This window comes from Astatotilapia calliptera, chromosome 13 (genome assembly GCF_964374335.1).
Source record: "Astatotilapia calliptera chromosome 13, fAstCal68.1, whole genome shotgun sequence".
NCBI lineage: Eukaryota > Metazoa > Chordata > Actinopteri > Cichliformes > Cichlidae > Astatotilapia > Astatotilapia calliptera.
The window spans coordinates 2150329-2173181 of NC_137434.1; the positions used below are offsets into that span (position 1 = coordinate 2150329).

Sequence of the window (22853 nt, forward strand, 5' to 3'; positions counted from 1 at the left end):
GGAGGACTCGAGGACATAGTTTGCAGACAAGTCTTCCTTACAGAAGTAAAACGAGGCTGTTTTAGCTGCCACAGCCTGGGCTGGTAGAGAGTAAAGTTGTAAGCAGTGAATGTCATTTTTTAAGATGTATTTTGTGATTTTGTGTAGTTGGATTGGTTTCCTATAAAGGTCTCAAGCTTATTGAGCAAATAAAATGCACTTGGTTTCTATTTCATTCTATATGATGACATGCATCTAAATCAATTTGGCATGTAGTGTTGTTCTACGTTGTTTTGCTTGATTTTGGATAAATAATTCCAGTTCTCAAGATAAGGATCATCCATCAGTCTGCCCATCAGTCCGCTCTGAGATAATTTCTCTTTGAAAGCAGGCTAACAGGGTCTCTCAGATAAAATGGTTTTTGGCTTTTTTATGGAGGATCCTGGATGAGAGAGAAATGATCTCTCCAGAAGGTTATGGGACTACCCTTAGAGGCTCCTGACTGTTCGGTCTGCCTCCTACAAAGTGAAGAATCCACAAAGCATCCTGATCAGATGCCTTGACCTCCTCAGCTGTTTCTATCAGTGCAAAGCGGCAGTAGCTGTACTCCCTCCAAATGTGCGAGCTCCTCATCCTGCCTCTAAAGGCTGAGCCCAGGGAGCTTATTTTGACAGCTTTTATCCACAGCCTCATCCTTTTGGCCACTACGCAGAGCTTAAGAACATAACTGAGAGTTGGAACGTAGATCAAGCGGTAAATTGAGGGCTTCGTGTTCTAGCTCATGTTTATCTGTACCACAATGTCCTCATCACAGCAGATGCTGTGCTTCAACTCCCTCGGATGGGGCAGCAACTCTCCCACAACCCAAAACGAGCAATCAATTATTTAATTTAATAAAGTTGGCTTTCCACTGCCATTTTCTAATTTATTAGCAACAACTCTGTGTTTACAAAAACATTCCTCTTTACTTTTGTGTTTTTTATGTGTACCATTGGAGATAAACCACGTTTTTTGTATGGGGGGGACATTTAAAACGTGTCTCAATGATTTTAATTTGCTCATCTGATCAGTTTTGACCCTTTGGAAAAGATGCCAAGATTCTGCAAGGATGGTGGCAGAAGGAAACCACAAAACGTGTCTGTTTGTTCCTCCTTGCATTTTATTTAATTCAAAATCATAAAAGGAGAACGAACAGCTGTAGGCTACAAGAGTTGTGTTCACTATTTGCTCTTTGTCTCCATGAATGTTCCCTCTCATTGCCCATTTCATGCCTAATGACCCTGTAACCCTGTCAATGGCACAGAATATATACATATATTTGCACTGCTAGCAGTAAAGATACTGGTTACATCTTCAACTGATGGAAGTAATACTCAGTCATTTTGGGGGATGAACTCTGTTGTTACAGACTCTGCAGCACATTTTGTGGTTTCCTTCTTTATTTGAGTTTCTTTCTTTTCCAGGCAATAGTAGACCACTTTGAAGACAAGAGTTGTCCTGTGACGGAGCGCCTCAAAGTCTTTTACTGCTGCCAAGCACCACCCAGATGGGCTGTCCAGGTATTAGGTCCCTTTCTGTTTTTTTCCAAAACGTTCCGTCTGGTAAACTAAAAGGAAATTAACTAGCACTTTATTCACTTTGACTGTGAGAGTCTGTGTTTTTTAAAATTTATCATTAAAAAGATCTTTTGGACAGAAACTAATAATGTCACTGATGATACGAAACGATAATGTCTCGGTTAAGCATAGATTGAATAATTCGCATTAATGTCACATAAGTGCACCTGAGATGGAATACAATAACATTTTTGCTGTTATTTGGTCATAAACCTTGCCTTGATTGTTCTACCATAAGAAAAAGCGTCTGCTGTCCTTAAAACAAGAATTCACTAAACTGCTGACACGCCCCTTAGGCTTGCTGTTAAGGGTTTGAGAGCTACTTTCTAAATACTGTGAATGTTGTCACAGGGCTGACTTCATCCTCTTTCATTCCAGAGCTCATAGCTTGTATACTTAATGTTGTTGTTATCATACCTTGTCTTGTCCTATTCTAAATTCCTTTTTTGTTTCAAAATAAACTAAAGAAAAAGTAGAGATAACCAAAGTTATAATTAAGTTAACTCTTTAAGCATAGATAAGTGAATGGCAAATTAGATTAAAATTAATATTACATTTGGATTGAAATCAAGCGGTGTCATGCCCGTAACAGGGACAGAACAATACGACAAAAGGCCTCCAGGGCGGGGTGTAGGAGAAAAGAGCAGCTGTTCTAGTGCTTGCCCACGTGCTGCATTCTTCAAGTAGCAGCCTTGTCAAAGGTTATAATCAATAATGCTTAACTGCTGTTTGTTCTTGGCTAACAGAACGAAGAGCAATGCAACAATCAGCTCTGTTGGCTTTATCGTTGCCATTCTTTTGGCATGCTTGGAACATTTTTGGTCACCAGTAACAAATAGCTTACATCACCTTATGATTCTGGTGGGTGTACCACTAGAACACTGGTACTGGTCACTGCTGGCACAATGTTCAAAGAAAACACTAAACACAAGACAGTTCAGCTGTTATTTATAATGAAGATTCTTTGCCTTTAATAAGAATTCAAGTGCCTTAATTCTCATGGCATAGTTACATTTAACCACAAAGTCTCTTACATGACATCATCTGTTTACATAATTCAACCAAGGCAGATATCTGGTCAATAAGCCAATTTCCTCTTGGCCAGCACGTTAAGGCATTAAAATGTAATGTAGACAAATATTTATCATTGTCTGAGACAAATCTTTCCACCTCTCTGGCAGGTCGTCCTTAGCTTATATAGTTCTCATGAGATCTCATACGTTTTTTTGGCTATTGAGAAATGTTTGTGATAATACTTGATTCTGCGGTCAGAGCTTCTATTCATCTGCATTTCTAATGGAGGGGCACCTCTCAGCAGCACTCTCCTAATTTAAATTCTGACTCTCTCAAGAACAAACTTTATCACCCTGAAGTTCTTCTCTGCTTACTCAGCGCATGTGACATAATTGTTATTATACTGGATTAAATTTTAAAAGAAAATCCACTCCTTGCTGCCACATTGTCTGTTAAGATTTCCAGTTTGCTAACGTACACATCCGCTCTACAGTCTTAAAGAGAACATCAGCTACTTGTAATGATATGATGATTTTATTTCATAGAGAACATGACAAAAACAGAAAAGCACCGAGTGACAACAGCTTGATTGTTGTAAAAACGTTCATCTAACTTACATACTTAAAAACCGTGTATGTAAATAACTTTTTTGGCTGCATACATACTGTGATGCTCAATTCAGATAAAAAAAAAACATTAGAACTCCGAGATGTCAGGTTAAGGAGTAAGCATGATATTACCTATATTACGTTAGTTCTTCCATAATAGAACTAGAAAGGAGTGTTGCATACCACTGTTTAAGGTTTCTTGTTTGCTAGAGTAACAAAAGTTGCCCCCATATCTGTATCAAAAACTCTAATGTCACCTTTAATCCCATTGTAAAGTTATAGCGAGTTACTGGATGTAGAAGCACTTTATGTGTATGGGAATTTTATACTAGATTGATAGTTGACCTCTGGAGTTCACACCTTAACCACACCTGTACACCTTAAGCACTTTATCTGCCTTGCATCCATGGCCAATTTAGAATCAATAGTTTACTTAACGTGCATGTCATTAGGCTGTGGGAGGATGGAGTTCAGAGGAGGCCAGAGGACTCGGAGGAAGCCCACTCAGTCACAGGGAAAACTCCACATCAGAGTGGCCCAGCTGGGCAAATTGGCCACATTTTGATAAATAAATTGCACCTGAAAAGGAGAAACTAGCTGTGACATATTTTGATAAAATCTTTGCCTCTTTGTGTCTATGTTGCACCATTAAGCAAGTGATCAGCCAGATCCAGCTGACATTATTGCCAGCAGTGTTGTCCCAGGTAGGGTAAGGAAAGAGAAGAGGTTGAATAGGCAGTAATAGAAAGATTGAAGTAGGAGGAGTGTTGGAGAAAGGGAGAAATCAGTTTGGGAGGAAACATCACACAGGCAGCCGGTAATAACTGATAACAGCAATGAAGTTGGAATTGAAGAGTCTGTATTACCGTCTGGGGAGCTGAAAGTCTGTTGAGGAGGAGGATTGCAGCAGGTACTGCAATGCATTTTTCTGCCGGGGGTGGCTTTCTGCTTTTTCCGTCTCACACTTCGTTTTCATGACAAGCCATTTCATTTTTATGCCTTTAGGGTGAGGCCATTTTTATAGTTTACTTACAGCTGGTTTTGCACATTTCTGGTCAATAACCACACATCAGGTAGTGTATATTTTACATTGCTACTAACCAGTTTCTAAAGCATGCCATCAGTTGCTTCCCTATGTTTCACTGATTTCCATTAATTTCATGGTACTTTAAAAACTTGTGATTTCTTACAGTGGTGAGGTTGGATCTTCACTCATGTCTTTTACACTGTTTTCAAGCCTGCCTGATGGATGTACAGTAGTTGGCGCATCATACTATTGTAATGTCTTACAGATGAGTGTGGATGGTTACAAAAAAATTGCAGACACCCAAATGTCTGAACCCGGCGTAAAAATGTCTTAAAACTTGCATTTTTCTTTAAAAAAAAAAATATAAAAAATCAGCATGTGGCTGGTCTGTGACCATAGCAAATATTTTCCTGTTCAGTTTATCAGTATAACTGTTGTTTTGTAAATTACGATAACTATTCATCATAAATGAGAATAAAACAATAGTCTTCCTGTCTTCTTTCCCATAAGTCTACAACTGCTAGAAGCACTTTGATATTATATTTCTCCATGCTAACGCTAACACAGAACTAACTAACACAGTGAAATTGAATGTAGATAGATTATTTATTTATTTATATACACACACATACATGCATATATATGTGTGTGTGTGTGTGTGTGTGTGTGTGTGTGTGTGTATGTATATGTATATATATATATATATATATATATATACACACACACACACACACACACACACACACACACACACACACACACACACACACACACAACAAATGGATGGACATAAATTATTGGTATAGAATATTTTGTTCCATATCAGTCAGTCAGAGCAAGTTTTATCTGATTTCGTCATCAGATGCATTTATATGCCTTCATGGTTATAGAAGTTGTTAAAGATCTGCAAACAGTATTTTGCATGAATGTTAGCTTTCTAGCATGCTAATATAAAATGTGCCTCTTCTGTCACTCTATTAGCGTTGTCATAGTGAGCACCTTAGCATGCCAGCAGCCTCAACATGGTTCAGACGTCTTCGCTTTATTCTCTCCCTGTGTACAGAAACAGCTGGCCAGCCTTCTGATGGATCTCGGCTGCATCAGTTCAGCTGTACTCATTTATGAAAGGCTGGAGCTCTGGGAAGATGCAATTATCTGCTACGAGAGACTCGGCCAACACGGAAAGGTACACGCTGATCTTAACATTCCTGAGCTTAACTGAATATTAAACCACTAATCTATGTAAATGAAGTCGTTTTAATGTTCATACAATTTTTCTTATTCCCTAAATCCTTCACTTAATCTAGACAACATTTCTAAGTTGTATTATTAGAAGAGGTTTTTCCAGCAGCTTGCTGTTTGAATAATCAAAATCATCTAAAAGCAATAGTGCTTAGTTTAACATTTTTTAACTATATTTTGAGTTGATATGAATTTGTTTTAATACTTCATGGTTTCTTTATTCACATAAATAGTGTAACACTTACTGTATGTAGGCAAGAGTAATGTAAAATCAAATTAAATGTTTCATTTTCTCTTAAACAGACCCTAGTTACTTTGGTAGAAATCATAAATGACACATATTTTTTAATCACAACCCCCACAGTCACTATCTGTTCTTTTCCTTCTATCTGGGGTTTTGTTGGATTAAATCATCTTTATTGAATTCTAGATTCTCTTATCTCGTGTAATAGAGAAACCTTTTCACATCTAGGAAAAACATTAAAGGTTTCCATGATATTTGAAGAATTTCCTGGCTATGGGATAGCTACAATATTTCTTATCTTATCAGGAAAAAAAAGAGTCAGAAAAAGATTTTAATCCTATAATAAGACTGGAAAACTTTTGTCTATTCCAAGCTGTGGTTAACTCTCTGCAGATCTCTGTTCACAGCAGCACAGATGGTGTGATTTACATGTCAATTGTAGATTTCAAACTAAATGATTTGATGCTCATTTGGCAGATCGGTATTTTAAACTGGTTGTCAAGGCCAAATTAGAGGTTGTCAGTAATTAGTGATGAAGCGATCGGGGGGAAAAAGTCAAAAATCAGGATAACTGCACTTCCACTCATCTTTCCCTTGGTCATTATTCAAAATTGCAATGACTTTTTATTCATAGTTTCAACGCAGAAGACATATCCTTAATTACTTTACTTCAGCATATAAGAGTAACAGAAATATTGATATCTTACAGTGAAAAGGGTATTAATGGATTCTGATTAATCTGAAGAACTGGATTTTGTGTATCTTCTTGGTCTTAATTTTGTTTTACTGATAACTTTGTCATAATCCTTCGGGAATGTAAACAGGAAGTATAATGTTGACTTTCACTACAACATGAGCCTCATTTGTTAGCTTGTTTACCTTTTGTTAGAACTCCCTTGGATTAGCCATCAGGATTACAGACTTCCAAGACTGGAGCATGTGATTTTTAATCCCTTGCCAAAAAATGTTCTTCTCATAGCATGATGCTAGGATTACGGTTCACTTCACTTCAATACCATTTTATTTAAATAGCACCAAATCACAACAGCAGTTGCCTCAAGTTGCTTTACATTGTAAGGTAAAAAAATTGTAAAGTATTTAATTTATCTGAACTTGTACTGCAGCTGCAAATGCTGACCGTGACTAACTTTGTATTGTTTTTAAACTAAAGGGGTAATGTCCCCTGTAGGCTCTGGATCTGTCAGAGATCTCCACTTACACATAGCCACAAACCACAAAGGGAGTCGCAGAGGAAAAGCTCTGATGCCTGAACATCACCATGTGGCTCCTAACCAAGTCCTATTACTTCATGTTCTTTTAAGGAGGGCGCATTCTCCACCCTCCAGCTGAACAAAGAGATTGTTATATTCATAAAAGCATTATCAGTCTGGGAGTATAACCAATTCATAGGCCAGCACTCACCAAGGACATTCTTACCTGCCTGTCAAGAGTACAACACAATTCTTGCTGTGATTGTGCTGCGAGAAGTGATCTCGGCGTTTAGATTTAGGTTTGAGTTTAATTCCAAAGACATCCAGTGAGGACCGTGTTTAGAAATAATTCAGTCATTCACTCAGTCATAACATTACTAAGTTTTGATCACTATTGCATCAGATAGTTTTAACTCCGATGATTTTAGTCAGCCATGCAGAAGTGTGGACAGAGACCCAGTACAACTACAGAGACGGTTAAAAGCAGATGTCAGCACGTATGCTGTCTGCAGCTGTGTGTACACTACTAATATTCCTCTTATCTCTTATATGCATGCACAGAGAAGCATTAGTGCAAAACTAGCAACATATTTATGTATGCATTATATATGCATACATGTATAATGTATATATGACACTAATAAGCAAAGCCAAAACAAACATGGCACTGATTTAGTGCTGGTAAACACATTTGCAGCAGAAACACCAGATGACAAATGTTTTCTTTTCAGTTTAATATGATGGATGGACTACTTAACAGACCTAGCAGACACAGGCCCCATGACTGCTCGGGTAACGTTTCTTGTTGGAAAGTCAATGACATTACTGCAAAAAGATGCAAAATGACGGAAAAATTCAAAACAATCACAAACAGATGCAAAATGAGCACACAGGGATACAAAATGGCAACAAATACAAAAAAGTAATTACAGGGAGACACAAAACAATAAACAAAGAGCTAAAAACAAACAGTTAACACAGATGCAAAATGACAACAACAGGAACAATCACCACAGTGAAATGCAAAAAGATCAGAGAGAAACGGAATGAAACACAAAAAGATGCAAAATCACAGCAAAAAGTGGAAGAACTGGGGGAAATTGAGAGGCCAAATGCTGTTTTCTCCATACTGATTTAGACTGTTCATAAGGCAAAAACCTAGAAAGATGAAATTAAATTCCTACTGGGTCTAGGTAACGGATCAAACACTAGATTGCGCCAATTATGTGTTTAACATACCCAGTACTCAAATCCAACTCTGTTATGAAATGCAGATGTGCATAAATGATGTGTGTGGATGTTGAGCACTGACCTGAACATTTAACCTGTCTGTTTGTGAAGAGCTCTCAGCAGGACTCTAACAGCCTGTCAGCTCTTTGTTTGTCAGTTACAGTGTCTATTGTGTCTGATTTGATTAGTCAGGTTGCTTTTTGCTAATAAAAAGTGCAGTGCCCTTCTCTAGTCTTAAAGCATGTGCTGTGGTAATTCCAGCCAATAGTCTGTGTTATGTACTCACTGAGATCCAAAATAACAAGGCCGATCCACTTGTCTGGAGTGGTTGGGATTCTGTCCAGCACTGCTTCTCCGTTATCCCCTACACTCCCTTTTTGCTCTGTCATAATGACATTGTTTCATGACGTAATGTAATGTCGGACATAAATAATGAAAGAGACTGCTGTGTTCAGCATGGCTCACAGCTCGTCTCTGTTTAACTAAATGTTTGCATTGCATTTGCCCAGCTGCAGTAGAAGTTGCAGGCTGAACACTTGGATGTTTAGTGGTTACGTTACATCTTCATTGCTGTTAAAATGTCACTTTGTTTTGTTCTTTGTTTTTTTTTTCTTACTAGCAAGCATGTGGAAACCATCCCATTAGTTTCTAAACTCCACATTTTTCCTAAATATTAACAGATAAAACAGTATTTCAGCCACTGGCATGTTGTTTTTTCTGAGCCTAAAATGACCATATTTGGAAAAGAGGGTGAAGTGCTATGCTCTTAACTAATGACTGTATTCTGCAGTCTGCAGGGAGATACCTGCTAATTATGCCAACTAATAAACAAGTAGAAATCCAGTCATCAGAAATGAAGCACAGATGTCAAGAATTGACAATTTATTTATGAGATATTTCCATTAAATTACTTTAAAAACACCAACAGCAAAAACGGGTTCAAAAGATCTATATTAAAAACTGAGACTTCAGTCTGGATGTCTTGGTACTGATGTTTCACAAGTTGGACTTCTCTCCTCCATAGATCCCAGTAGGTCCCAGTCTTTTTAACAACATTTGTTTTCATAGAAAAGCAGTTAGCACAGGAATAGCAATTACCCTTGGTATACTGCATTTCACAGTGTCTTCTTGCTCAGCCACCATCCTTCAAGTCCACGTGATTGATCTGCACTTCTGGGGGTACTTTTCAGAATAAATTTGTTCAACCTTAAAACTAAAATGACCTGAAGTTATCCTCATAATGTTTTATGCACTGTTGAATTTTCTCAGAAAACAGTATGACTACAGTCATTATCAGCCTCACGCATTAATATGTAATATGCAAATACTAAATTAATCTGAGACGCACCCGCTCGAGTCTGGGAGCGACATTTAACTTCAGACAGATCAGATGAATTTGTTTTCCATGTTTGAGTTATAGTTTAGATTAAAATTCAAAGTAATGGTCTTAATAGGTGTGTGTGTCTGTGTTACCGTATTATCTTTAATTAGGGAATGTTGCATGGGGTACAACCTGCTCAGCGTTGTGTAGTTTAGATAAGTATGATGGGGTTTCTCGTTCCTAATCGGGCTGGGCTGTTGGCCCAGCATCAGCCCCATGACAGCAAAGGAATGCAGTGAACCTAAGGCTCTGTCAAACCTCAGAGGCCCTCGGCTCGCTAGCAGTGGTTAGATTGGCACTCTTCACAACCTAAATCAAGACAGAGGGATTTGGAAAGAGAAAACAATCTCATTATTCCACCCTCACAAGTGCGTGAGCTGCAATCCAAAACATGTAGTGGCAAGACAAAGTGCACCGAGTGCAAATGTCCACAGGTAATTTTACAGCTACTATACTTGTAACATAATCCCTATGTTAATTTTGTTTTTCTGTCAGACTTCATTCCTAGATCTCAGCCTGTGTTTTGATACTTTTGTTTTGGTTTGGGGGTTTTTTTTTGCTTCTCGTAGTGTTAAACTATGTCCTGCCTATGAGTAGATGGGTAGGATAAGGTATTCATATCTCCTGAGGAGAGGTGAAGAGGAGATCTTTTAATAGAGCTCTTACAAGTCATTAAAAAGTCTTAGAAAATGTGAAATGACAATTTTTCAAAAGGTCCTCAGAATATCTGAAATTTGCCATCAATTGATGGTAGGTGTTAAATTTGCAGCGTAAAGAAATATAATCAATCTGATTATCATTAAGTTTTACTAAGTGTTGCAGTTTTATGTCACTTGGTTATTATTCTTCCCCTGCACTTAACTAGGCAGGTAGATAACAATCGTCACACGAATAAAAACCACACCGTTGTTCTTTTGTGGTCGTTTATGTCCAGTTGGATACATAGCATGGATTTTGATGAAAGAATAAATTGTAAAACTGTAAATAAGACACAAAATATCATGTGTGATCTGATATGCGTAAACATTCTTTTACAATTAGAAAATGCTGTGACCTTTAAGCATCATAGGCTATACTTCCTTACCATATAAATTGAAGCACAACGAAATAAGCTAATGGCTAATTAGCATCTAGGCTAATGTCTGATACAGCACATCTTTAGGTGAACTCACTTGTACAAACTATTACAAGCAACTCACGGCAGCTAGTGCCAAACACACAATAGTAAAATACAACATTACTGCCAACTAACAGACTGTGTTGGCTTAAAAGGTAGCAAAGGCAGGCAGGAAGTAGCAAGAGGTGCTATTCCGGTAGGATGTCAACTAAAATGGACAGTGTAAAAATGCCCCTAAAACAAATAAAGACACTATGAACCTATTTAACACCACATGATATCTAGGGCGACTCTTGGGGATCATTCACATGTATTTGAGACATGCTTATGTACTACATGTAAAACACTCACAAGCCTAGTCTGAGCTGGTGAGATGTGTGTCAGCTGCCTCTGACCTATCCTCATATAAAATGCCAAATATTTGTTTTGCTTTTTGGTGCTCCAAGAAATCACGACAAGGGTTTTATAAGGTAGAACATATTTTGCTGTTACATGCATGATTAATATGATATATCACAAAAGTTCATCTTTGTTTTAGGCTGGCCATCCTGACATTAAATTAAGCTATTAATGGTTGACCTGATTAGTTAACTTATGTAAGCAAGTACCTATATTGAAAAGAAAAATGCACTGTTTCTAAGATTGTATTAAATTGTAGATGAAGTTGGAGGCATTCAAAAAGGTCGACGCTGAGGTATATTCCGTATGTCCTAACATCTAACACAGGTAGATATTAGTGTTCATGTTGCTATGTTTGGAAATGAAATCAGTTAAATTCCACCTAAAATCCAACAAACATGGGAGCTGAATGCAGTTTCACATGTCTCATCTGAACTCACCTTTGTTCTTCTCTGTTTGTGCTCAGGCCGAGGAGATTGTGTGCAGGGAGCTGGAGAAGAAGGAGACACCTAGTCTGTACTGTCTACTAGGAGACATCTTGAGGGAGCATCAGTATTACGACCGTGCATGGGAGCTGTCAGGTCAGCGCAGCGCCAGAGCTATGCGCTCCAAAGCCCTGCTACACCTCCGCCACAAGGAGTTCCAGCAGTGCGTCAACTGCTTTGAGCAGTCGCTCAAAATCAACAGCATGCAGGTACAAGCAAATCATCATTCTCTCACATTTGTCTATAAAGTTTAATAATAATTTACTCTTTTAAACTTTTTTCATGTTCAGCAGTGCACAAGAATGAATTATTTTCTCAACTGTACTAAAAGTTGAGTGTGCCAGTGATCACTATTACATGTGTAAGAATGGGTCAGACCTACAGGTGGTTAAAATGCTGGGCCCGTTCTGTAGTCTCTACACTGGTCCCTGTTCACCTTTCAGTGTTTTCCACAGATTTAGTTTGGCTGAGGTGTAAATTCAGTGAGTCTAGAATCCTGCAGATGAATTTCAACTCCACCATCCTGGACTGTGGTTGGTGACTGTATTCCTGTTAAGGAGGCTGTTAGAGTGCAATGCAACTGGTGACATAACAGAAGTTTTGTACTAGTTGCAGTCCAACTCAGTAAAGTATGTCTAACTGCTAGCACAAGATCTTCTTTGTGAAAGCACCTGAAGGATGTCAAAGAACACTACAACCTAGTGATCCAGCTGGTGGAGAAACACTGTCTGAAACCTTTGAGCAGTGGAACTGGATAATAGACATGTACAAGGTCACCATTATACAGCCATGCGTTACCTAGTTAGAGCAAGCATGGCACGAGCCACAGGCACAGCAACCAGATTTAGTCATGAATTTAATTTGTTCAAAATGTAGTTACATGTTCAGATTTTTAGACATCAGGTACAAGATACAAGACAATTAAACCCATCAGTGTAAGTGGGATCACTGATATTTAATTAAAACACCTCTATGCATAAGTACATATTAACAGAGCAGCTGGGATAGATTCTCAGCCTGGTCAGGATTTTAATCTTTCTTTGCTTTGTTAACACACACTTTCATTTCAGGGAAATATCTGTGCCTTAATTTAACACTTCAATACAAACCTTTTTGTGTGTGTGTGTGTGTGTGTGTGTGTGTGTGTGTGTGTGTGTGTGTGTGTGTGTGTGTGTGTGTGTGTGTGTGTGTGTGTGTGTGTGTGTGTGTGTGTGTGTGTGTGTGTGTGTGTGTGTGCGCACAGCTCGGTGTGTGGTTTTCTCTTGGTTGTGCCTACTTTGCCCTGGAGGGCTATGAGGGAGCTGCTAAGGCTTTCCAGAGGTGTGTGGGACTGGAGCCAGACGTGAGTACCTACACACACAGTCTTTCTTTTTAGGGACACTCTTTGACATAATGTCTTTTCTCCAAGTCCATCCTTAGTTTTAAAGGCCAAGTAATGTGGGTTTGCTTGAGGCTGCTAGTGCATGGAGATTTCTTTAACACAAATAAATCATGCAGTTTATTTCAGTAATGTCCAAAGCATCAACTACAGCTTTATGCTGCATCTTTCACTTTTGGGAACTGGACAAAGTCACAGGGAGGCAAATCTGACAAGTGGTTCATAGAGCTGTGTTGGTGTGGGCGACACCACAGGTTGGCATGTACCACTTTTGTCCTAATGCTGGTAAGCTTGCAGGACTGACAGACTAATAAAATACTCAAATTTCACTTCTTGGATGGTTGTACCAAGCAGAGGGCCATATTAAATTACATAACATTATTTTAGTGACAGACATGGAGATGTCAAGTACAGTGAGTAGAACAAGTAGATGTGAAGCTAGTAGACAACAATCAACTACTGTTGCATGTGTATAGATGTCAAAGGAACTACATGGCTCACTTTACGCCTTGCGTAATGGAAAAAGGGCACCCTGCAGACAACTGTTACGAAGGGGAGATTTTCTGTAGACCACTGGAAAAAATGTTTTAAACAGGCTGTAAACATGCTTTTTAATGAAGTGAAGTTTGTGGGAGTCTCTAGACAGCCTGAAGTGCTAACTGAGCTAACGCAGTTTGTGGCAGTTGTGATTATTTTTCAGTCTCGGAGGTTGTTTCTGCTTGGTCCTCCCAAAGTGAACGTTTCAATAAATTTATGTTCATAGCACACAGTTAGTGCACAGCAAATATATAGACGCTAGCCGTCTCTCATTTCAACTCATTTGGTGAGGGTTTAATAGTCACTCCAGCTTTTCTTTATGTGCATAAACCTGAAAATTGTGTCTTGTAGGATTTTTTTGTTATTCTTTACTTCCTTTTCCCCACTGTCTTCTTTCCCTCACTGACCTGTGTCTCGCCCAACCCCCTACCCCACCTTCACCCAGAATGCAGAAGCATGGAACAACCTTTCTACAGCTTACATTCGCCTCCAAATGAAGTGAGTATGAGTGTAGTGCATATTGGAAACTTGTTGGTGTAAGAACGTGTGTGCCAGGTAATAGAATGGGTTGACTTTTGTCCAATAGGATTTCTGCCGTAAGCAGCAAAGTGTTTGAAACCATCCACACCCAGCAGACTGGAAAACGCTCCAGTAGTCTTTCAAAATAACTTGGGCAGGATAAATGTGCCCAAAGGTGATGATGACAGAAAGGTCAGAGGTCAACTGCATCTAAGTTTGTCCATATCTCTCTAAATTGCTATTGCTGGTATTTAGTTTCTAAAACAGAATGACATACACCTCCATGTAGTGGATTTTACCTCCCACCTTAGTTATCTCTTCAGATTTCTAAACTACAGTCTCTGGGAGCATTCCTAAGGTTCTTCCTTATGCTTCTTATTTTACACTAATCTTCTTTCAATATGACGCTGGATGTCCACCTTATTGAAACTACAATGTGCAGACTGACTACAAAACGTGCTCAACGTACTCTGGTCAAAAGTTTTAGAACACACCCCATTTTTCCATTTTTTTTATTGAAAATTATGCAGTTTGATGCCTCATTCCACTCTGAAAAGAAAGCACAATACAAATAATCAATTGGTATTATCAAAGAAATCATGGAATCAAAATGTATCTTAAACTTCTCAAAGTAGCCACCTTTGGCAGATATAACAGCTGAACACACCCGGGCATTCTTTCTACAATAGAAATCAAATATTGTTCAGAAAGTTCTTCTCATATCCGTTTCCAGTTTCTATAAATGTGTGACACTTGTAGGTTGCTTTGCTATCACTCTTCTGTCCAGTTCATCCCAAACCAGCTCGATGGGGTTTGAGTCTGGAGACTGTGCTGGCCACTCCATGTTTTCAAGCTTACCATCTTGTTCTTCTGAGGTAGTTCTGGCACAGCTTGGATGTACGTTTTGGGTCATTATCTTGCTGTAGGATGAACCCCTGACCAGCTAGGCAGATCAGAGGGTTTTGCATGGTGCTGCAGAATGCTGTGGTAGAACAACACGCTTCCTCCTCCATGTTTGACAGTTGATGCCACACAGTATGGAGCCATCCCTTCGCCTACAGAGATCCTGCGTGAAGAACCGAAGATTTCAAATTTTGATTCATCAGTGCATAATACCTTCTCCAGACTTCAGTAGTCCTATGGCGGTGTTCCATGGCCCAGCCAAGCCTCTTTGTCTTATTCTGACAAAGAGACAAACCTGCAGCTCAAAGTCTTCTCTTCACAGTTGAAACTGAGACTAAGCTGTACTTGAAGCCATTGTCCCGTGAACTCTCAGAAACGTGTCCTCAGATTCATTTGTGGCGTTGGGTCTGCCAGACCTCTTCCTGTCAGAGTTTCTGAGTCCCTTTTGATGGTGAAGGAAACTGTGCTCACTGACATCTTGACTTTATTTGTGATTTCTCTGTAGGAACGGACTGCATTTTTAAGTGTCATGATGGTCTGTCTCTCTTCCATCGTTAATTACCTTTCTCTCAACATTTTTGTAGCAACACACTACTTTCTGTAGTCAATACTGTTCAACTGATGCTCACGAGGCTATGGCACCACAGTGTGTTCCAACACTGCTTTTATGCAGACAGAGGGGGCTGTAAGTAATCCAGAAAAGTTGGAACACCTATAGGAATTAGTAGCCTTTGTAAAGACAAAAAGGCAGATGCTGTGTAGATTAAAGTAATGTTACTGTCAATATGAGAAATGGTCTGTCAAATTCTATTAACAGGTCGGGGTTCGAATCCAGAACATGGTCCAGTTATTGTGACCTAGGTTCTATTATAGCCACAAGTCATTACATTTTGATAGTGAGCCATATTTATTAGAACTCAAAGTCAATCATAACGAAAGCAAATGGTAGATAAGACTCAGGGGAATGAGGCAAAAATGACAAATGAATGACCAGAAAGACAAAATGTCTTCAGACTGATGCTGACACTGCACTCTGTTGCCCACTGAGGTGGAAAACTTGGAAAATCTCCACATGTCCATGGATGAGAATAATGCCAGTCAGGGTTTCTGCTACTGGGTTTCAGAACATTTTTGAGAATATGATCTGACACCTGATGCTTACGAAGCTTACGAGTGCCAATCACAGGGAAACGGATAAAGGAAATGCTATGCATTTGTTCCGGTAAGGTTAGCATAAAGTTATGCATTAGACTCTGCCAGGCTCATGACAGGACAACACACTGAGTCACACTGTACAAAGAAATAAAAATTCAAAATGAATACAGTTTTGTCAGCTTAAAAAAATCAGCGATTTAACTGGAAAGTTGTTTAATGTTAAGACCAGTCTTACGAATGGACTTGAACCTTCCCAACTTAAGCATTGTAACATGAATGCACATATGGGTAAAGCTTTTAATTAATTTAACCAACATGCATGTCATTGGGCTTGAATGGAAGGTCAATTAGTGGTCAAACAGTACAGATTAGATGCTGAGTTGTGGTGCAACACAAACTGAAAGTGCAGAGATGGCGCTTCAGTAAGTTCAGAGAGATATTTCAGACAGTAGTTCATTTTAATTTTAGTTTTATTTATACAGCAACAAACCAAAGCAACCATTGCCTCAAGACCCCTTATATTGTAAGGTAGAGACCCTATATAACAGCGGTTCCCAACCTTTTTTGCGCCACGGACTGGTTTATGTCCGACAATATTTTCACAGACCGGCCTTTAAGGTGTCGTGGAGAAATACAACAAAATAAAACCAGTACCGGTACCAAAAAACAAGAAAATATATTCATAAAACACGTGAAAAGAACCAGGAGAAACCAAGTTATCGATTAAAAACGATAAAAAATAAAGATAAAAAAACGATAAAAACCCCAAAAAACATAAATTTCACACCCGAGCCTCACCTCTCGCAGCCTGGTACTAAACGACTCACAGACCGGTACCAGTCCTTGGCCCGAGGGTTGGGGACCGCTGCTATATAATACAGACAAAACCCCAACAGTTACACAAACCTCTTTGAGCAAGCACCTGGCAACAGTGGTAAGGAAAAAATCCCTTTCAACAGGAAGAAACCTCTGGCAGATCAGGGAGGGGCGGCCATCTGCAGATGTTATGAGAGACACAACAAAAGAACACACTGTGGACAGCAGTGAAAAGCCTTCTCTTGACACTAAAAAGCTACTGGATGTATTAAAGAGGGTCATTTCTGTGGCTGATAGTTTGGGACAAGAGTGTTTTTGCAGCCTTGTGGCATAAAGAGTTTCCCTTTCAGGAAAAGAGTATTTAAATGAATCAGTTGTACTGAATTTACTGCATATTGCATAAAATCTGTGAACAAAAATCACGTCTTATGCCTGTTGTAGTTGTGATAGTTACTGCTAGGAGTGTTGGTTTTTAGTAGAGGGAGATGTTTTCTGAATAAGTGTGCAGTCTGCACTTGGTGTGCTTTGCAGCTCAAAAGTTTGTATCGCCAAAACTTGCTCTGTCCTAAAGCTCTTCACTTAGTCATCATGCTGAGGTTTTAGGGGGAAACCCTAATTATTGCTTCTCAATATACTGAGACTTTCATGAAACAGAGCAGAAGTTAACTGTTTTTGTTGTCAGCAGTAACTGCTTTAAAACGGAGGCTGTTGTTCATCTGTAGTTAGTGTAGACAGTCCTCAGCTGGTGTCAGTGTCTGCTTACTGTGGAGGACTGCGTGCGAACTGTGAGCTTCTTTTTGATCTAGCTTCATCGTTAAATCTGTGTGGGGGGGAAACAGCTTAGTGGAATGGAATTTATTAATATTCAACCATTGTCTTTCTTCCCTAATGTCTATAAAAGGAATTTAGACCAAAGTAATTCTGAATTGAACTGTATGACAAACTTGCCATTACAGATGAGTGAAGTCGCTCTCATTCAGGGTGTCCCATGCTGTCATTTAGTCATTCAGAAGTAAATCCAGTGCATTCTTAAGCTTTGCTGTAAAATAGTATCTCGCCTGTCCCAGTTTACAGTCATCTCTGCCTGCCTGCTGAGACAGTCTTCACAGCAGTCGTTACAAGCATCAGAACTTCCCAGAACTTTGTAACCATCCAGACAGTGTTCAGATATTTATTTATGTATTTATAATGTACAGATAAACAAACAAACAATAAAAATACTCCAAATAAAAATATGTGAAGTTCTTCATTCCAGCCCATGTTCGTGTCTCTGTGTTTTTTGTTTTTTTTGTAATTTCTGGCTGTGGGGGCTTTTCAGATACAGAGGTAGACTTTTAGCCCTTGACAGCAGCCTTCTGTCCGTTCGGGCCTGAAACCGAAGCAAAGCAGGCGAGTTTTTAATTAATACCTGGTTAGTTCTACTGCCAGTTAAGCTCAAGCAGTTTTGAAATGAACCAAGCCTAGAACTTCCTAGAACTCTGTTCAACACATTTAATGATCTACTTCTAACTTGTCTCTCCTTTTTGTCATTGGCAGAAATAAGGCTTTTCGAACCCTGCAGGAAGCCCTTAAGTGTAATTACGAACACTGGCAGATCTGGGAGAACTTCATTGTTGTTAGCACTGACATCGGAGATTTTGCTGAAGCCATCAAGGCATACCACCGTCTTATGGACCTGAGGGAGAACTACAAGGACATCCAGGTACATGACTGCACTTAGTCTCTTCTTTTGTTCCATGTAGAATGGGGAAAACATTTATTCTAGGCTGCGTGTCTAATGAGACACAGCTTGGCAAACAATAAACTATACCTGGCTGGATAAAGCTTCTCAGGGGCAATCTATGTCTCCTGAAATCTGTTAGGTTTAGCTCACCATGGTCAAAAATAACAAATAAAAATGTCTGACTTGAACACATGAGACAGAGCTGTGAAGCAGGAATTGGTCCCTTTGCTCTCTGTATTTCTTTCACCTTGCAGTGCTCCTAATAAGTTGCACCAATTAACTGACTTTCTGTAAATGAAGCTTTGTCTGTGTTGAAAGGAAGAACTTTTGAAACAAAAGATATACATTTCTCTAAATTCTGGAATACTTGGCTCAAGTTCAGCGTTTTGGCTTTATCTACCTCTTCTACTCTGTGCAAAGTCTCAGAGCTTTGTGAGACGGGGAAACGTGATTTGTTGTCCAATCACAACACACCGAGCAGGTGAAACTGTTAATCTTTATCACTGTGGTCACTCATGCCGAGTCATTTAGAAACTCTGAAGGAAAAGCCTCTTGTAGTCACAGCTCATTAATTCCACAGCAACTGATGCATTCTAAATAAGAAATTAACCATCAGCTTTGAATAAACAAGGCGAGACAGCCAGTGGTAGTATTTCCATTGTTAATGGTCTGCTTCAGCCCTGCAGTCATTTTACTCACATAGTTTTGAGCAATTAACTTTGAAGAAGACGTCTTCCAGCCTAATGGGAATGGATAAAATCACAGCTCTGACTCAGAGATCCTGTGGGCCTCGGAATTAAATATACAAACAGTCACATTTATCCCACAATACATGATCTTCTTCTTTTCTCTCTTTTGTTGTGTCCCTCTTTGTCGTCTCTGTTTCAAACAACCAAAATGGTCATTTATGCAGGTTGTGTCCTGGTCAGCCTCATCAATAAGGTTGGCAGATGTAAAAGCACACCGGTTGAAAAGGTCAGCAGCAGCAGCTTCAGAGCAGCTCACTCAGTCTTTAGTTCTCTGCTTGCCTCCTCCTCATTTTTAAATATCTTCTCAGAACACAGTTTTCTTGAACAGTTTATTAATGGCCGACAATCTCCTACAGACAACCTAACACCAAAGCCCTTTCATGGAAAAGAGCATGAAATTGCACATTTAAGGAGTGCTGTAAAAGGAGTGTTTAGTAATATCAACTGTGACTAATGATAGCTCAGTCACACTAGAGTGAGAACAAAACTACAACCTCCTTGCAACTAGGAAAAATTGGGAATTGTATTTTTTTAAAATATCAAGCAACAGATTGCAAGTAGTCATAGCAACCACTTTTTTGTGTGTTAGAATTCGGTCCCCGAACAGCTGCAGTCTGACTCAGACTCCAGGCTTCTACAACGATGGCCCAAAGCTCTTCCTTGAATCTTGCCTGCCTTTTGTTCTGTTCTCTGTCTAGATAACCCCACACTGCTCCAATAATGTTGAGATTCAGGCTCTGCAAAGGCCAGCCGCGACCGGCCCACTGCCCACATGTGTGTTCAACTTTGTTTTAAATCCAGGTCAATCTGTTTGACCTGGATTACAGATGGTACTGGTGGATCAGAATCTCACTGTACTTTTCTGTGTTTATAATTCAGTGAACATAGAACTTGTTCAATTTTGACAAGCTCGCCATTACCACTGCCTGAAGTGCTGCACCAAACCTTGACAGAAGCTCCACTGTGTTTCACAGATGGCTGCTGCTTTTGATATTCAGTCCAGTTCCTGTGTAATTTGGCATACACCTGCCTGTCCTGATTGTTTCCCTTCCTTAAGAGTAGCTTCTGACAGCCATCCCTCTTCATTTGTGGCATTTTCAACTTCTGGCTTTTTTCCTGCTTTAATCCTCTACTCGATCTTTTTTCTTGTTAAATTATTCCAATTAATTCAAGGTGCTTTTTATGTAATAAAAACATTTGAATAATAAAAGCAAATAAGGCTTTAAAGGGTAAAGTTCAGAAACCAATGGCTGATGTTGCAGTCTTCTGTATTTTGTATAATGTAGATGTCAAACTCGTGCAGATCATCATCAAGGGAACGCGATTAAAACCAGTCCAAAGTCAGCGGCACCTGACTTTGGACTGGGTCATTTCAACAGCACTAGCGATGTTGAATGCCGATTTGCGACAGCCAGGCCCGTGTGTGCTGGCGTGTATGAGATGATTAAATGTTTTTATATGACTACTTTAATAAAATGTAGTACTGTCCCCTAAGTTCATCACCGAAAAGTCTGTCAAAGCTTGAAAGTCTGTACTTTAAATAGCTGTTCTATTTTTACCCGTCTGTTTTTACTTCGATTCACCTTAAAATGCTGCTTGGCATAACTGGTGGTGACAGACTATGTTAATTTCCTTAGATCACAGTAACAAATTTAGAAGCAACGTTTTTGCCTTATTTCATTTTATGTGCTTTTTGTGTTAGTTTTTCATCGCAGGCTCAGAAGGTGGGAGGGGCCACCAAGGATTGCTGTCCTATGGAATGTGGAAAGGGCTACTGACAAGAGGAGCTGGTGGTCACATGACTCAGCTTTTGTGCCTCATGGGGTTAAATGGGGGATATAGACGCACATGCATTCATTTCCTTACAGTTACTATGCACAGGGAGGAGATTTTCTTTTCCATTTTTGGGTAGAAATGAACTTCCTAGAAACTCTTTGCCTGTTATCCATGTTTTTCTTGTTTTCTCTCAACACAGAAATTAGTACTTTTCCACCTAATTTAACACCCTGACACTTCAACAGGAATCTTAATCGATTCATTTAGTTTTTTCCTTTAAATATCACTTTTCACCAGAGTGATAAATACCAAAATACAAAACTAATACTTACAGATGTACTTGCACTGCCACATTCACAAGAATTCACTGGAAAATCCCATCAAACGGACTGAACTACAGATTACCCTCTTAAAATCACACTTAGTGTGTTGGAGTTTGAACAGATGTAGAGGATGTGTCCGTCAGCACACCTCTGAGGTGTTTTGCAGGATGTCTAACATGATGTTACAGTCTCTGCTCCATAGCCTTGCAGTTGATTTATCTTAATTGTGACTGCAGTGCAACCTGGCAGATGGTTCACTAACTGGTGGGGGTTGGAGAACTGGTAGATGGCAGAAATAAATGGTAAATGGCCTGTATTTGTCTAGCGCTTTACTTAGTGCCTAAGGACCCCAAAGCGCTTTACACATCCAGTCATCCACCCATTCACACACACGTGATGGCAGCTACAATGTAGCCACAGCTGCCCTGGGGCGCACTGACAGAGGCGAGGATGCTGAGCACTAGTGCCACCGGGCTCTCTGACCCCCACCAGTAGGCAATGGGTGAAGTGTCTTGCCCAAGGACACAATGACTGAGACTGTCGGAGCTGGGGCTCGAACCGGCAACCTTCTGACACACAGTGTCTGTAAAGACAAAAAGGCAGATGCTGTGTAGATTAAAGTAATGTTACTGTCAATATGAGAAATGGTCTGTCAAATTCTATTAACAGGTCGGGGTTCGAATCCAGAACATGGTCCAGTTATTGTGACCTAGGTTCTATTATAGCCACAAGTCATTACATTTTGATAGTGAGCCATATTTATTAGAACTCAAAGTCAATCATAACGAAAGCAAATGGTAGATAAGACTCAGGGGAATGAGGCAAAAATGACAAATGAATGACCAGAAAGACAAAATGTCTTCAGACTGATGCTGACACTGCACTCTGTTGCCCACTGAGGTGGAAAACTTGGAAAATCTCCACATGTCCATGGATGAGAATAATGCCAGTCAGGGTTTCTGCTACTGGGTTTCAGAACATTTTTGAGAATATGATCTGACACCTGATGCTTACGAAGCTTACGAGTGCCAATCACAGGGAAACGGATAAAGGAAATGCTATGCATTTGTTCCGGTAAGGTTAGCATAAAGTTATGCATTAGACTCTGCCAGGCTCATGACAGGACAACACACTGAGTCACACTGTACAAAGAAATAAAAATTCAAAATGAATACAGTTTTGTCAGCTTAAAAAAATCAGGGGCTGAGTTGTGGTGCAACACAAACTACAGTGCAGAGATGGCGCTTCAGTAAGGTCAGAGAGATATATCAGACAGTGTTTGATTTTAATTTTAGTTTTATTCATACAGCAACAAACCAAAGCAACCATTGCCTCAAGGCTCTTTATACTGTTAGGTAAAGACCCCACAGGGTTTTTTTACCTAACAGTTGTGGGGATAGGTTAATTGATTATTCTAAATT

At 39.5% G+C, this 22853-nt stretch overlaps 1 protein-coding gene across 3 annotated transcripts in view; it reads left to right on the forward strand.

The window, feature by feature from the left end:
* The window catches only part of ttc27 (tetratricopeptide repeat domain 27), an 80942-nt gene that overhangs the window by 47228 nt on the left and 10861 nt on the right, over positions 1-22853 (forward strand). For 2 of the 3 annotated variants that reach the window (XM_026190483.2, XM_080287811.1), the window contains exons 11-16: positions 1443-1538; positions 5308-5430; positions 11535-11762; positions 12797-12895; positions 13914-13966; positions 18398-18563. In XM_026190483.2, the coding sequence (XP_026046268.1) occupies positions 1443-1538; positions 5308-5430; positions 11535-11762; positions 12797-12895; positions 13914-13966; positions 18398-18563 (765 nt within the window). The remainder of the gene's footprint in view (positions 1-1442; positions 1539-5307; positions 5431-11534; positions 11763-12796; positions 12896-13913; positions 13967-18397; positions 18564-22853) is intronic. The other variant, XM_080287812.1, reaches the window with a different exon arrangement.